General features: G+C 38.4%; 1 protein-coding gene across 1 annotated transcript; it reads left to right on the top strand.

The window, feature by feature from the left end:
- Nucleotides 1-74: 74 nt before the first annotated feature.
- Nucleotides 75-2,106, top strand: LOC124432652. The gene is made up of 2 exons (XM_046981692.1): nucleotides 75-322; nucleotides 1,343-2,106. Exons 1-2 carry the CDS (start codon nucleotides 295-297, stop codon nucleotides 1,765-1,767), a joined length of 453 nt encoding a protein of 150 aa, XP_046837648.1. The 5' UTR covers nucleotides 75-294; the 3' UTR covers nucleotides 1,768-2,106.
- The last annotated feature ends 15,637 nt before the right edge of the window (nucleotides 2,107-17,743 follow it).

The raw sequence follows: 17,743 nt of genomic DNA, 5'->3' as shown, positions 1-17,743 counted from the left end.
TTTTATTTACATATTATTTCTTATTGAAAAATTAAAGAGAATTTTAATAAATCCTCAAAATTATTGAAACAAGTAAATATGTTATAATTGGTAATTGTTTGCATCAATTGCGATTCGAAACCATCACTAGTCGGGGGTGTTCGATGACCATGGGAGCAGTGGCGTCGGCGGGACAAGACGGGAGATCGAGGAGGGGCACGACCATTGTTGAACGTCCGGCGGCGCCAGCCACTAGCCATCACGACTACTACCACCAGTACGACACCGTTACCACCACCATCATCATCATCATAGATGAGAACGGACAACCACCATCGTCGAGGTGTGCTTAGCGTACAGACTGCGCACACTGTCCTCCCCTTCCTCCTCCTCGTCGTTCCATCTCCTTCACCTCCCTGATCTCTGCCACCACCAACCTGTACAGCATGATTCCGGCTATGGTTTTACGTATGCCTGACTCCTACCTTCTTGCTTAGCTCGCGTGATTATGCTCGCGACTCCGTGACTTCGGCTACGGAGTCTCGTTACCGCTTGCCAAGACAAGAACTCGACGCGATGCACGGCGCTACGAGTTGAAGAGGAAGAATCATGGTGCGTGCACGCACGCACGCACACACACACACACACACACACACACATCATACACACGCGTAATAGTTTTTATATGTGTTTCTCTTTTGCGTGCATTCATGCGTGTCGCGTAAAAAGAGAAAGAGAAAGAGAGAGAAAGAGAGTCGAATATTGACAAAGCTTCTCGTGGGATTTACTGGTTAAGCTAGGATTTCTCAAAGGAAACAATGATGGTGGCGAGAAGGGTATCAATCGTGGGAAGATATAGACGTTGAATAGTGGTACCCTACGTCATTGATGAGATCGAAAATACTCGTTTGTCGTACATTGAAAGGAATATGCATTAGGAAATTTGTTTACACTATCTACCATATTCATCTATTCGTAATATTCTATCGACCTAGTAGTCTATTTGAAAACAATATTTACTTTCGTATATCTCTCTCAAATTATGATACGTTATTCCTTTGTTCTGGGAAAAATATTATATTGATTGTTTTTGGCTTATCTTTGTTTCAAAACTGAGAAAAATAAGATATGACAAATATATAAATTTGACTGTTTCTCATTATCTATAGATGTTCTGGTATGTGTTTTTGTTCGCGTATCGAAATTATATTGTAGTACAAGTTAAGATTTAAAAGCTCTTTCTATTCTCTTTTTCTATTTATATTTTCTTTTTTTATTTCTATATTATAGTTGTTATAAAAGTTTTAATTGAAAAACATAGAATGTCTCTTTGAGCTATATTCTGTCGTTATGTTGAAATTAGAAAATGGGAAAGCTCTTCGTGAACAGCGAAACTTTGTGGAAAGTTATGGGGCTCACATCGGCGACGAAACTGACGCGAGAATTCCATGGAAAATTACAGAGAATAAAATTGAACGAGACGGCAGCGAGACTCGTGCACTTGCACGAGCATGCATACCTGAGCAACCGGATCTCATTGACTCCTTGACCTTCGAGTTTAAGAAGCGAAGTTCCCTTGACCTCAGAATAAATAAACTGACGAAACTACTCTCCTCACTGTTGGTTAACACTATGGAAAGCGAACCGTGTCATGACTTTTCGCTAAGTCTTTCAAAGGCACGTAGAATATTTCTAAGCGACAGTCTCTCTCTTCTTTTCCTACTCTATAAGTTTTATCTTATATCACAAAATGCTCCAACTACAAGTACGGTCTCTTCATTAGCGTAGGAAATATTGATTTTGGACGTAACTTTAGCAGCATAATTAACCGGAATGTTTGTTTTAAATCATTTAGGATTTTCTAACATAGTAATTATATGTGTTCATAGATATGCATGTGTGTTCAATGATTCAACATTGATTTGAATGAAAAAATACTAATTGACAGGATCGAGAATGACCGTTTAACAAAAAAGATACATACGACAAACATTACAAAGACAACAAAATGTTTATTTACATTTCAATAAAGATTAACGAGCTAATATAAAGGCTAGCTAATCTTTTAAATATATGATGCGGGTTACTAATTAAAGACTGTCAGATTTTATCGACTTAAATTTAACAATAAATTAAACGTAATTCTAGATAGAGATAATTTTTTATCTCTAAGGAAAGTATCAAAGTCTCGGAAAATCACTGTAATTGCTATTCTTATTTATTTATTTATCATATACTATGGAAGATATATTGTAGATATAACAGTATGTTATCGTGTATAGATTAGGATTATGTAAAATCGTCCATTTGTTTCGTGTAGATTTTTTGACAGCATATGAAATATTTAAAGGATAGAAGGATTGAATAAAAAGGCGTAGCTGTTTTTTCTTTTTTTTTTCCTTTAATCTTACAAGTGAAACGTAGCCAATGACAATTTGAAAAGAGTTGCAGAGGAGACGTTCGGAGGGATCGTTTGTCGGTCGAAACTCGACGTAGGAAAGCGTGACTGTGCTGCGGACGCATTCGTCAACAGCTGACTTTGCCGCTATTATCTCATGTATTATGAATGATTCATGAGAAACCTCCACGTCGCCTACGTGGCCTGTTTTTATAAAATTCACAAGATTTTTCTTTTACGACGTTGTTGTTTTCACAAAAGATGTTTGAAGTCGATATCGAAGTTAGCCCAAGAATTTTACGTCCTGTAAGATAAACTCATATTTTCAACTGGAATCATATTTTCAAAACTATTTTAATAAATAGTTTTAAAAGTAAATGCAATTGTATATTATCGGTTATGAAACAATTATAACAATGCACTGATAGTGTTATATTTGCTGATAATGTTTATCCTTACTGAAGTACAATGTAATTCATAGATAGACGATATATAATATATATATATATATATATATATATATATATATATATATATATATATATGTATATACATATATGATAAATTTACCTAGGAACGCATAATTTCATTTCATATTGATCATATTTCTTCGAAGTTTCTATCTTCATTAAAATTCGAGAGACATCTTGTTACTCTAATTTGTGCTTTATACAATTTATATGAATCATCGAAGGAAGTGACTCGGCCAAATCGGCCATCACATCCAGGTGTTACGGTCAGCTGTACTTGGTTGGGCACTTGAACGAATTCTTTCTATATCCACGAACAAGGGATAAGTTTATCGACATAAGCTTATCGTGAGAGATAAGGAAACCTTAATTCCGTGAGTGCATTCTTAGTACATACATAAGAACTGAAATTCCATGAAGTCTCCTATTTCACATAATCGCACTCAATCGTTCTTAAGTTTAACTTCCGATAAGAACTCTTTCATTTTTTTTCAGAATATTCTTGCATTCTGAGCTTATCAATCGTATTTATCCGATTTATTAATCTCTACATCAACATTCGTTCGTATATTAACAATTAGAATTTGTAACAATATAAATTATTAATTTCTTAAAATGAATGTAATTTTGAAATTAATTAATCTTGCTTGTATTTTATATTGACATCCGAGCTCTTAGGGTAAAATGACTTTTTTTTTTCTTTTTTTTTTTTTTATAGAGATTTGATTGTTCGTAGAATAAGACAGGACAAATAAGTATGTATGTACTTGATAAAAATACACGTGTTTTATTTATCGAGATATCTTTTCTCGATTAAAGTTCTGGCAGGTGTGCGCTTAATCGCGTACGAGTACGAGCGGCCAAGGATCACCAGATTGTATTTTTGATTTTTGTCATTGTCTATTGTTATCGATGTTTACAATCAAATGTTACAAATGTGAGTTTATTCTATCATTAATGTGATTAGGATCAATGTTCACGTGATAATTTTTGTGACGAATATTCACGAACTGTTTTCATAGCATTAAAAGAAGGTAGAAATCATGAGACGCGCCAGATACGTCATTTTTAGATGTAGATGCTGCGCCATATCGGAAAATAACAAAATGTCTCACGTAGTAGAATTTTAAAATTAATCCAAAGATAAAGAAGATAAGAATGCAGCAATAAAGCATAAGATAACGCGTACATTATCATTTTGCGATTACCTGAATTGAAAGATGCTAAGTCACGTTGTTGATGTGTTGGATCAGAAAATGGACATTTCCCGTTTTACCGATCATTAGAAGGTTTATACAAGTAGGTATATCTAGTGGCGAATATCGTGCATTAACGAGACTTGCCTTAAAAAATACAAGATTAGAACGATCAATCAGGATGACGGATAGGTTCGATGTCGAGCGTCTATTTATGGTCGCTCCAAATACGAGGTCGACCTTTTGCATCGTATTTCTCATTTCGCGTCAGCATAACAGTCGCACGCAAGAGATATCTACGAGCTTATTCTAGCCATCTTGACATTTTTCTATTATTATTCATTCTTACTATCTTGCTTTTTTCTTTTATTGAAATTTCGACTAAAATATTCAGCTTTCATAATTACCAATCTATAACGAAGTGTGCGTTAAGTATTTCTTAAGGAAAAAGAAAGGAAAGGAAGGATAAAAGGATGTAAAAAAGATGGAAAGGAAAAGGCGCGAAATCTCGAGTTGTCGAAGAACGTAGACTGCCTATAATTAGCGAGACGGCGACGACGCTGTTATGTTGCTCGCGCTCGTCTCACCTCCCTTTCGAGATCGGAGCGTCGTGCTCGGCTAGAGATCGCGAGTGGTGAAACTCAAGCAAGTCTCTCTTCTTCTTCTTCTTCTTCTTCTTCTTCCGCAGCTGCCCGATGCGCACATTGCACCGTGCAACGAACGACCCCAAAGTGAGAGTCCGTGGTAATCGTGTGCTTCCTGCCGCATCGCGTTCGTCCTCATCGTCGTCGTCGTCGTCGTCGTCGACGTCGTCGTCGTCGTCGTCGTCGTCGACGTCGTCGTCGTCGTCGTCGTCGTCGTCGTCGTCGTCGTCTTCGTCCTCGTCGTCGTCGTCGTAGTAGTAGTCGTCGTCGTTGTTCTGTCGCACCACAGCGATAGCCTACGTAGGTACTCACCTCGCGTGTACACTCGTACGAATAAATTTCCCTACCATGCGAACGCAATGTGTAACTATACATAAAATTACTTGCCTCTCCATGTTTTCCTTTATCAATCTGATCGGATTCTTGAACTCTTACTCATCCTAGTATTATTTCGATACAAATTTCAAACGCAATTGTGTTTATTAAATTTAGCTCGCAGGTCAGAATATAGCGGACAACAAAAAGAATCTTTAAAATGCAAGTCTTAACGCAAAGCCCGGTACAACGTGTCTCTTCCCTTAAGCACGAACGTTGTTGGAACGTGCTCGAGCTGAAAATATGTACATAAGAAAATATCTTTTCTTCGAATGACGCGTTGGAACGCGTCTACGTTTAAGTCTCATCAATGCGTAGGACAAATCGTTAGTTTCGAATAACCATTTATATGATGTACGTAATAACAATAAATACTTGAACGAGGACGATTAGTTCTTCGTTAAATTATGAAATTTGTTTCCTGTGATAGCGTACATAGTACATATATTGTATTCTTTTTCTGTTCTTTTTTTTTTTTTTTAGTGCTTCGCACACGAGGAAAGTATGGGAGTGCCCCTCGAAAATTATTCTGTGGAGTGTATCTTGGCATCCGATGATTGTGCGCCAGAGGCTAGAGTGGTCTCTCGGAGTGCACGTGCGCGTTGCACGTGTTAGCTGTGGGGCGACCCTCCCGATTCCTGACTGCCTACAGACTGTAACATCGTATCAGGGCCACGTCGTGGCTATAACTATATATACAGCCACTCTGCTTCATCACGAATTTTCTCTCTCTATTTTTCTCTCTTTCTCTCCTCTCTCTCTCTCTCTCTCTCTCTCTCTCTCTCTCTCTCTCTCTCTCTCTCTCTCTCTCTCTCTCTCTCTCTCTCGCTCTATTCATTGCGAGGGAATAACACGACGTTAATTGTAAACGTGCAGGGCTTCTCAATTGCTATCATCCTCATTTTCATCGTTCACGCGAGAAATTTCTTCTTTATCATCGTGTTGGCCTCGAGGCGATAACTTGATAAAAAGGAATGAGAATGAAACGAAAACCTGGGAGACAAGAATCAGTGCCCAAACTAACGCGAAGATTCGCTATTTGCGCAGCTGTTCAAACGGGCCGCGCCGCGAAAATACTACCTCGTCATCCGTTTTTAAAATATCCAAGTCCTCGAGCGTGCCACGGCAGACGCTCGAACGTACGCGTTAGGTTAGAGGTACATACGATACGAATCGTCATTAACGCAACTAGATACGCATCTTGACCCCTTTCTGAGATACTTGTGCTTCATCTAGGACTCAACTCACAATCTAGAACAAATTATGTTAGAGGCGAGCTTGGAAATAGAAATTTCTTTATTCTTTACGTGCCCTAGTACTTTTGTTTCACTATTTGTCGTAAAGTAAAAAAAGAATCTGCTTATTTTTATTTTTTATTTTTTTTTTATCTTATTCGAAATTAGACATGCAACGTATCCTGTTTATTCGAATAATAAAAGATAATGTAAAACCTTGGATATTGTTCTTGTCTATGCTGCTGTTTCAAGATTCTTTCTTTTATTCAAGATTTTTCGTTTCAGGTCCAAGCGTAAACTACGTCTTATTTCTTCAACGAGACTACCCGATGTAGAAGTATTATCGTAAAGCATTGTCATTGGCACGGATCACCTTGCATAGGTATTTTTGTATTTCGTTTATGTGTTATGTGCGTTGAACGTCCCTGAACTGGATATTAATCCGTGTTTCAGCGAATTCCTATATTTCTCAAAGCGACCGTATACCCATCCCATCACCATGCAGGTACACGAACGCATCAGGTATTTCTCAGGTGTTCCGAAATACTTTGTTACCATTCGGACACAGTGCTTGGTATATAACTTCGTTTCACGAGCTCCTTCCTTTTTCGATCTTCTTCACCCATCACCTTTCTTCGCTATCTCACGGCAATACAATGGCCGTGGTTTTAACCCAAATACGATGAGCTTCGAAGTAGCCGTAAAATCTGTGTCTGTATAGGTAACTACGATAGTATGCTGCAACGTACATGCATTCCAGCCATGGTTGCGGCGTATTCGACGAAATTCTCTCAAGAAGAAAGAAACGTGTCTTTGCGTGTACATAACTTCCGATCTTATAAAGAATCGAGTCTCCTTTTGTGTATATACACATATTTTATAGTGTTTCCTATTATATTTTCATTCGCATGAGATAATTACGAACGACGATAAAAAAATGACTCTTCTTTCGAAGCAGTATATCCCGTTATGATTACTGCGATGATTACTCGTTAGAGAATACATTTTCTCGTTAGCAAAAGGGTCTAAAAGAAGGCAAGAAATTCTTTATCGATGGCGATAGCCCCATAACCCTTGTCGTCGTAATTCTTAAACGAACAACCTCTACGCTGTAATAAATATCATGGTCGAATCACGAAAAGTCGAAAGTACGTAAGCCAGCCGTGAAAAGCCATTCGACGCCACTTCTCTTTCGATCGATAAGAGAACGTAACAAGGACCACCTCTGTTCTCCTTTGACTTCGTGTCCGTCTGTTTTCTATCGAAATTTTTACGTTCACGTCGCGAGTAACGGCGATGAATCCATTTCATGGTCATCGTAGCGAGAAAGTTGTGCAGGAAAGTTCCTATCTCTCTCACTTTGCCCCTTCCACATGAAGATAAGCGAAGCAAAAACATGGCGACAAATTTTGCGAGAAGTGACCGGAGAGCGGCTTTTACGCGTACGTTGCCAACGTAGCCGCAGGGCTAGCAGGTAAGCCGGCAAAGAGATAAAGAAAATAAGAAGTAAAAGAAACGAAGAAAAAAAAGAACGAGAGACCCGAAGAAGGTAAAGCCCAGCGACGAAAAAGAAAAAAAACAGACAAAAATGCAGTGGCTCGACTCCCATATATATATATATATATATGTATGTGTATGTATAAGTTGCATTGTGCTTCGAGATGCTAAATGTTTTGGTTTTTTGGATATAGAGAATGCATTTTAGTGCACCTGCTATTAATGTTATATTTTGAGAAACTTATTCATATGATATATATATATATATATATATATATATATCTTTTTCTCTCTTTAATTATTTATATGGGATACAAATTTTATTTAATACAATAATTGTTCCTTCGCGATAGTTCGTTAATAAAAAAAATAATAAAATCATAAACGACGACAATAAAGTTGTTACGATAATAAAGTGATAGTTTCTCTTCGAAACTAACATGTCGAAAAGCGAATGATCGGTTGCGTGGTAAGACCGAGCGAACGAGACAACGTGGAAAAATTCAGCGCGAAGGTGAAGAGAATAAAAAATAAAAAGAAAGAAAAAAAAAAAGAAAAAAAGAAAAAAAGAAAAAAGAAAATAAAAAAGGGAGAAAAGGAGGAGAAGATGGTGAGAGAAAGAACGTGGAGGGGAAGGAGCGTTCGCAAAGGCGACCGAAGGTGGCTGGTCCGGTTGGTTTGGCCCCGTGGGAACGCGTTGGTGGCCAGCTGCACTGATTGCCGTGAGAGGACGTGACGTAGTCGCGTCGGACGTACATACAGACAAATACATGGTTAGATACGTGAACGTAGATAAGTGTGTAGGTGCGCGAGCGAGCGTAATGCGCTTTTGCGCGTGTGCGTCGTGATCGGCTCGGTGGACCGAGAGTAGAGGGAGAGTCCGACCGACCGAGAGTGGCTCGGCAGTCCTGTCGAGAGGCAGGAAGAGGACGAGAGGAGAGAGAGGTGCGAGAGGAGACCGGTGGGGTGCGCGCATTCCAGAGAGGCGCCGGCCAGTCTGCGGCACACCTGCGCGTTCGGTTGAATCACGGCGCCTCCGACATAACTCGATCTCTCTCTCTTTCTCTTTTTCACTATCCTTTTCTATCTCTCTCTCCTCACATGCTGTTTCTCTCTCATAGCTCCAACGACGTTCCTTCCTTCTTCTATTCGCTCGCTAAAATGAGCCCGCAGCTCGTTCGTCTTTGTCGGCCTTAACCATGCCAACACGTTCTATCTTTATCCGTCTCGCACTTATATTAGTGGTATTCGCTATCTTTCTCTCTCAGTTCCCTTTATTCTCGGCTACACTCGTTTCGGTGCCGAGACTCTTTCCTTGACTCCTTCTCCGATTCATCTTCTATCTTCCTTTTCTTTATTATACTTTCTATCTTTCTTTTTCACCCAAGCACTCTCCGACGGAGTGCTTCCTGACGGACCCTCCGCAGGAGGACCGACGGTCCCCGAGAAAGCAAGCGAGGGGGCAGCAAGCGAGTATGCAAGAGAGTAGGGCTGATGTTACGTACGATCGGAGGCGTGCAGGTGTCCGTTCGTTCGTCCGTCCGTCCGTCTATTCGTCCGTTCATCGATGCTACGCTGAGATCTAAGCCAACACCGTCCAGTCTCGTAGCGAAGGCTACAAACGATCACCTGTTTAGCCAATCAAGACACCTGTTCCCTCTCGTACTCTATGATTTTTTTCCCATTCATTTTTGCAAAATCATCGTCTAAAATAATTCCGTCGCGAATTATAATTTTTAAACTCAAAACGTCATATATCGTCATATTATACATTCCATGGATTATGATTCTAGCAACTATTCGTTTTTCTTCAGACTTTGCTATTATTCGAAAATCGAATAAAAGAGACCAAAATAATTTGGCGTTCTTTATTACATCCTTCATCTAAAATTTGTTTTATATTAAAAGGATTGAGATAACAGAAGTACGAGGAGAAAAGAATTGCACAGTTAAGACGGTAAAAGGGGTGGGGTGAGAGAGACACGAGACACCACGATAATCTCGCCGGACGTGAGAGACTCGAGACTCATTCAGTGACGTGGGAACGCGTGCAGATACCATTCATAAGTCGGATCGTACGAGCGAGTACCGGAGAACTCACGAGCGTGTATAAGCGATCGTACGCCCGTACGAACGCGTTCCGTTGTTCAAAGGGTCGATCGCCTGTCTCGGTTTATTGTACGAAGTTACCGAAGCGATACCGAAGGGTCATGTCGATGATGGATCTCATCATGCGCCTCCAACTTTCTTTTTCCAATACGATAATAATCTATTAAATATATATTTCCCATTAAGTTGGACCTTTTAAATAAGTAAAATAATAAGATTTTCTTTCATGAAATTTTGATGAAGTGAATGATTCAAAATAAATACACATTGTTGTAAACGTATATAGTTCATTTGTTTGCCTTCAATGTCGAATCATAGCCATCGCTAGAGCAAAGCGAGAGAGCCACCGAGAGAACCCGCAGCCTTTCCTTCGCGGCTCTCCTCTTTCTCTCTCTCTCTCTCTTTCTCTCTCTTTTTCTCGCCAACGAGCGTCGTGGGATTCGTGGGAGCCTGTTTTCCGTTCTTGCCTCGTTCCATCGCGAACACGGACCCCATGTCGTTGTTTTGTGTTGTACGACCACGGAGCTGAGCTCGAATTTCTGCCAAGATCGGAGAACGAGTGCCCCCGGGCGACATCGTCTTTGGATCCTCTCAGAGAAAAAGGGATTGAAGGAGACTCGCGAGAATTGCCGAAATCGTTTTAGCCGATCGTAGTTCTTTCGCTTTAGTCGTTCACTTCGAAGTTAGGTCCGTGCGAAAATCGATAAGAGAAACAGAGAAAGAGAGAGAGAGAGACAGAGAGAGAGAGAGAGAGAGAGAGAGAGAGAGAGAAAGAGAGAGATAGGGAGAGAGATATAAGAAGAACGTTGACTATATTAACTGTTTTAGAGAGACTAAAAACGATAGAGAATGTATTCTTTGTGCTAAAGATTCGTTATTACATTATATGTAACATTGTTATATCATCTTAAACATATATATATATTCGAGGGTAACTATGATCGCATCTGCACTCGGTAGGGTTCTAGGAACCCTAGCTTTTTTAGGGCTGAGATCCCTGAGAAAAGCATAGTATTCGTCCAGGTGTCGTGAATAACAGCACCTGGAGGTACTTCTGTTTACCGTTACTTTCGTTTGCGCTCGTTAAAACATTTCCAAGCTTTCCGTCGAGAAAAGACAAAGCGTTCTTCTTGTTGGCCTCGACTACTTGTAAATAGTATTATATATCGATTGTGATAATATCATTGGAATACGAATTTTCGATGAATTCTTAGATAATTTATGTGTCCGTCTGAAGGGAAAAAAATATAAAAAGATTAGAAGAAAAAAGAAAAAAAAAGGAAAAAAAAAATATGTACACATAAAAAGATATCTTTCGATTATATTATCAACTTTTTCCGCTGGATTAACCAATGATAAAAGAACACTTGGGTTTGTAAACTTTATTGCATTTCCTCTTGATGAAAGAGAGGGGAGATATGGGAAATACGATCGGGCCTTTGGGGTCGAGGTCATCGGGAAAACTCGAGAATCTGTGCAGGTGTCGGGTGAATTACGACAGCTGTTTCGTTCCCTTCTTAATTCTCTTTCTCTCCCTTTCTGCTTGGAGAAACCGAGGTTTTCCATTTGTAATTAATGAAATTCTTTAAAAGACACCTGTGCGGTAGAGATGGTCACACAGGTGGCATTCGACTGTACAACGATAAAGCCGAGCTCTCGTACAGGTGTACGAGGCAGGTACTCGAGCACTCTGAATCGGGTACTCGCATTGGTGAAACGGTACGTCGGTGAAATCACCGGCTAGGATGTTTACGACCGTTTTGGCGACCGATCGCCAACGACGACTTATCGGTTCGTTCGAGATTACGTCCGACAACGAGAAAAACGTTTACGAACTCGGTAAAACGATTTCGTTAAATTGAGTCCTTTCGTTCGAGCATTTTGTCATGAAACGATACTTCCATAAAAGACTCCATGGGTTTGTCGAGTTTAATACGTTGATCTCTTTATTCTTGATAATCTCTCGAATTACAACGCCAAAGATAATTTTTTCCTCGTTATTGTCCGTGTCGATGGAGTTGCTGTCGTTAATAATAATTATCGATCGTTAAAGAATTCGAAAGTTTCAAGGAACGATCGATAAAGTTCTTTGCGAATGTCTCCATTGTTTTCTTCATTGTTACCGGATAAAGCAAACGAGTCGTTTCTTTACGGGCTGACCTCCTCGAAGGACGACCCGTTTCACCGACCGAAATGAGCGCTCGACTGTAAAAGAGCGGCCGTTGAGTCACGTCTCTTCTACCGGGACAATTCGTTACGTTCCACCGGTTTCGAGGTGCGACTAACTTTAAGTTCTATGAGAAGGTCCGTTCGACCTCCTACCGTGAGGTACGAAGGAATCTTCTATGAAAGGATCCGTATACACACCTGCTCGTCTTTTCATAATAACGTTAAAGAAGAACAATCAATTGATTGATCTAAGTATTTCTTGAATTAAACTAATAGAAGTTGTATGATACATAGTGACGATTAGATAAGACATTTATTGCGAAACAGTTTATCTAGAGAAATGATTTCAAGGATGTATATAGTTAGTTTGATATAATATATAATCAATTTATTATAAGATTAGAAAATAACATCTTTGATCATATGGATATTATGCAAACACTTAGATGGGCCTATGAGATTTGGAATCTGACACGTTTATTTACAGATATCGTTTATCGTGATACGTCGAAGATACGTACATTTAAAGATGTAGAGGTTTGTGTATGTTTTTCTTTCTCACGCATAAATCCTGACGAGTTGGACATCTTCTTTCTTTATCTCTCTCTCTCTCTCTCTCTCCCTTCCTTCCTTCGTTTCTCCTACACGACCACCCAACATCTTCGAAATACCTTCTTTTAAAGAATTCCATCCGAATTTATTGTCGGCTCCTTGAATCCGCGCTTTTATTAAATCTGCTACCTTTTAACACTCTCTTATTACATTTAAAACGTTATCACATTAGCCTCGTCTTTAAATTCAAAATCTTTGTGTAAGTTTATCAAGTAATACTATCTATGTAAAATTTTAGATCATTTTAATCATCCGATTTTAAAATCAAAAATCTTCAAATAAATGTAAATATTTAACATTTTTATAGATTTAATAATTCGTTTATACGAATAAATTGAATTATTAATATTATTTACATGATCTTCATTTTCAACAAAAATCAATATCAAGAAAATGAATTTAAAATTGTTAAGAATTTTAAATGATATTCAAAATAATACTTTAAACATTTATTAAACACAGACAGACAGAAAGACCTACATACGATCAAACTGATTGCCAAGCCCATTGCAGTTAGGTGAATCCCTTAAAAAGACTCGATAGGTTTTTCCGATCGATCCTTTCGTCAGGCCCGTTCCTTCCTTTTTTAGTATTCGACTTTCATGACAGGGAAGAAAAAAGGAAAAAGTACTCTTAGATTCTCGGATATCTTGTAGTAGGCGTAGGCGCTTTCGTTTCACATAGCCCGTTGCCTTGCGCTGTCCGTGTGTACTACCTGTTGCACGAGAGAGAAAGAGAGGCTGGATGTTGGACAAAGTGGTCTCGAAAGGAAGAAGAAAAGAGAGAAAGAAAAAAGAGAGGGAGAAAGAAAGAGAGAGAGAGAGAGGCGATACCATGTTCGCTCGTCTCACCTCGCTCCTTCCTGATCGCGACGACGACGACAACGACGACGATGATGATGACGATGGTGGTCGTTGTGGTGGTGGTGATGGTATAGTGGTGGTCGGAGGGGTCCACGATCTCTCTCTTTCTCTCTCTCTCTCTCTCTCTCTTTCTCTTTCTTTCTCTTTCTCTTTCTCTCTCTCTCTCTCTCTCTCTCTCTCTTCTTCTTCTCTCTCTCTCTTTCTTTCTTTTACTGGGTCCTAGACGGCAGGGAAGGCGGCAGGGAGGGGACCCTGGCGACAGACTGGCGGGCGCGCACCTGCACTCGGCTCGGCCTCTGAGAGAGTCGAGGCTGCGAGCCATCGCTGCGAACCGCGGCTGCGAGCCGACAATCAGGGCCGCACTCGCGTAACGAGACGTCGAATCGAATTGGTGCATTCCTTCGTTTCTATTCATTAATAAAGGAAAAAGAAAGAAAACAAAAAAGAAAAGGAAGAAAAATAAAATTCATATATAACAGTATGAAGACAGAAATATTTTTTTTCTTAGAAATATTATTTTCATTTTTTTTAATTGATTACTTCTATTAATGATGGACAATTTGTTTATTTAACAATTAAAAGAATATCGCGGAAGAATTAATTTTGTAAAGCACAACAATTATTAGTGATAAGAATTATGATTATTAAAAGTCAAGTGGAAGGTACGATTTATGGCGAATTTTAAATTGTTTTTGTTTACGACGTAACGAATTACGAAATATATAATATTCGTAGGAACGATTAAGGTGTTAATTTATTAATATAATTTTTCTCGTGGACATATTGACTTTTAAGTATTGACGTGATTACGCAATCTTTTTTTCCAAGACGATTTCTCTTCGGAAACTCCAAAGGTCTCTTCGTGTAGGAAGTTATGTAATGTTAAAAACGGAGAAGCTGTTCGTTAGGTTTACGACTGTGAAATCGAAAAAGGCGAAAGATCTTATTAAATCTCTTATTTCAAATCCTTTCGGGTATTAAGCGCCACACAGGGACGCACCGTTTGCTATTGGAATTTCTTTTTCATGAGAAGGACTTTGGACATATATAATGCTTGCCATTTAAATTGTGTACTTACTTATATACGCAGGAAAGATCTAATGAATTTTTAATGAGTTTTTTCCTTTCTTTTTTTTTTTTTTTTAATTCAAAAAAAAGGGAAAGATATAGCTATGTATACAGAAAGAAAGAGAGGGAGAGGGAGAAGGAGAGAGAAAGAGAGAGAGAGAGGGAAAGAAGAAACAGTTTAACCTTCAATCGATTCATAAAAGAGCCGAGTAATTGTTGTAGGTGAAACTCAATTAGCGTAATTACCTCCATAAAAGAAGTCGATAGGTTCTTGGTAAGCGATCGGAGCATAAATGCATGTAGGTAGGCCAATGTGATAACGCTTATCTCGAGGAAACACACAAATGCCCTGGCTCGTAGCTAAGTTTGCATATCAATGGGAATTCTTAAGAATAGATTTTCACAGGAATCGTCTCTATGTTACCAGTATCAGAGTGTCTTGTTAATGGAATCGATTTTTATTGAAAATTACAATCGAAAGACGGTATAGGTATATATGCAAAAAAAAAAAAAAAGAAAAAGAAATTACGAACTTGAAGAATATTTATTTAATAAAAAAAGGAAGTATGTGTTAAACGAAATGATTAAAATAATATAATAGAATTGATTTAAAATAATTGAATTAAAATAATTGACGAGAATTTCTAATCGAGATCGATAGATTTTGAGGTATAATATTAAAGATATTTTTATGCGACGCCCATGCAAAGGCATACCGATAAACGTTAATGATACGTAGAATCGCTGTGACAACATGTATTTTCTCTAGTGGCGCTATCGAGAATATACCTAGGCGTGTTCGCGTGCAATCTGCATTCGCCGTAATTACTATTCGCAGCCGCGCAATACGACATCCAGTTCTATCGTTGCTAATTTCTACTTTAGATTGCGAACTGGAATCGTTGCCACGGCTGTTCACGGGTAAGAGAGAATTCGCGCTCGCACGTAATCCACGTGTCACTTTATGAATCGTTTCTCCTTATCAAAAAACGAGATTTGGCCGAGAGACGTCAAGTGGATCCACGTTCAATTTTTGATTATTCTCTTTTTAAACAAATTTCTTTTAAACATATAACACGAAGCAAATTTTCTTTAAATTATTATAGCATCTACTTCCATTGAAAGCGTTAGAACGTATTTACGTAGAAGAAAATATGACGAGAGACATTGATTTATGTAATTCTCTCTCGAAGTGTCATTTCCTCTTAACGGAATAAATGCGAAAAAATATATTCTTGTTAGATGTAACAAACAGCAGCTGGTCGATCGTTAACGGTACTATTTTCTTCGAGTGTGTCGCACAGCTGTGTTAGAGGGTGGCTCATCGAGATCGAAGACAAAGGGGAAATTGGAGGACCGCTGATTTCCCGACGATAATTGGTCGCAGGCGGGCCTGCGTCGTAATTGATAAGAAAGAAAGAGAGGGAGAGAAAGATGTAGATTGCGTGGTCTGTGTACTTGTTTTGCTTTTATAACTTTATACCTCCTTGTCGTTTGTACTTGGCGTACCTCGGCTATCGCGCGTATCTTTACGTATCATCGTGTGTAGGTGCTTGCGTACCCGTAGTCCGACACGAGGAAAGACGTTTGCCGATTATATAGACGGTCGCCTTGTATGCCGCCTCGTGAGCCGCATCGTATCGCACCGCATCGCACTATACCGCATTGACCGACCGATCGTTTCGTCTTTTGAACACGTGTGCTCTTATCAGAGTTCATTTTTCTTTTCGACGTACGATAACGCTCTCTCTTTCTCCTTCTCTCTCTCTCTCTCTCTCTCTCTCTCTCTCTCTCTCTTTTTCTTTCTTTCTCTTGCACTCGTACTAGCAAAGCCAGTCATTTCCGTTTCATGATTTTTCGTGGAAAAAACATATAGCCTTTGTGTTTAATTGTATAAAATAGAAAATCACGTTAGATTTTATTTTTATATTTCTAACTTTTCAAGCTTAATAATTGAGACAGGATGAAAGAAAACAGTCGAGTGATACCGGAACGAGGTTCGACTAGCGTGAAAGAACTTTGTTATTTCTTCGAGAGTAGGTACGTACATACGTACGTACGTATGTACGCACACATCGAGAAAATTCAGGGCAACGCTCCGATGAAACACCTGCGTTGCCTCGTCTCGCTCGAAATCACAACAACTCAATGAATTTTCATCGGCAGTAGGAATGAATTTTCATTGAGCATCGTATAGCTTTTCAATACGCATTACCATATTTTTCTTTTTGTATTTTTTTTTTTTTTTTAATTTTTTTTTTTCTAGTATTATGTTGTCGAGGTAAAATTTATTGAAATTATCGTAAACGTTATGGCAAATGTTTACTTAGTCATATACATATTAGCAATATACATATTTGCCTGGGATATTGTCGCTAAGAATAAAATCAAGATTTACAAAGCCTTGATCGAAATCAAGAAACTTGCTGGTTTTTTTCTCAATCGCCAGTGATACGCCATGAAGGATGTACAAATGATGTTGTAACGCGCAAGAGTCGTAATAAGGCCGACTTGCCTTGATAATCTCATATGCGTCTTCCGTGCTTTTACTTGGCCATGTAAGTTTTTTTTATGCTATGATTTTTTTTTTATAAGAATAGTAAAGAGGAAAAAATCGCGAAAAATCCAAGTAAAAAGGATAAATACATTTTTATTTCTTTATTGTACAATAACAAATATAATATTTGATAGTCTAATAAATAATTGTATTTGTGTAAACATTAATATCAATTTTTAAATATTATGATTAGTTAAGTTATTTGTTGATATAGGAATAAATTTAGTGTAAGAAGTATTTACATTAAGTGCTGCCATCTCGTGTTGTGTCATTCTTCTATTGAACTTTAAGTGTTTAAAGAAGGATGATATAAAAGAAACATGAAATTCTTTTTTCAATCGAGCCAATAATAGTTACAATTATCTTTTGGTATTTGATTATTATCGTTAAAGGGTATTTACCGATCGAGTAAGATAAAATTAAACCATTTTTCAATCCTATATATACATCGGTAATAGCTAGTAATAGTAAATTCCTGTTTTATCGATTGATAACAGTAGATATTTATTTTGCCGACCCTGTACTTAATCGGTAATAGTAGATCTATTAGTAAATAGATCAGATTCAAAAT

This window comes from Vespa crabro, chromosome 1, assembly GCF_910589235.1.
Source record: "Vespa crabro chromosome 1, iyVesCrab1.2, whole genome shotgun sequence".
Classification (NCBI taxonomy): Eukaryota; Metazoa; Arthropoda; class Insecta; order Hymenoptera; family Vespidae; genus Vespa; species Vespa crabro.
This window is presented reverse-complemented; position numbering and strand designations above follow the sequence as displayed.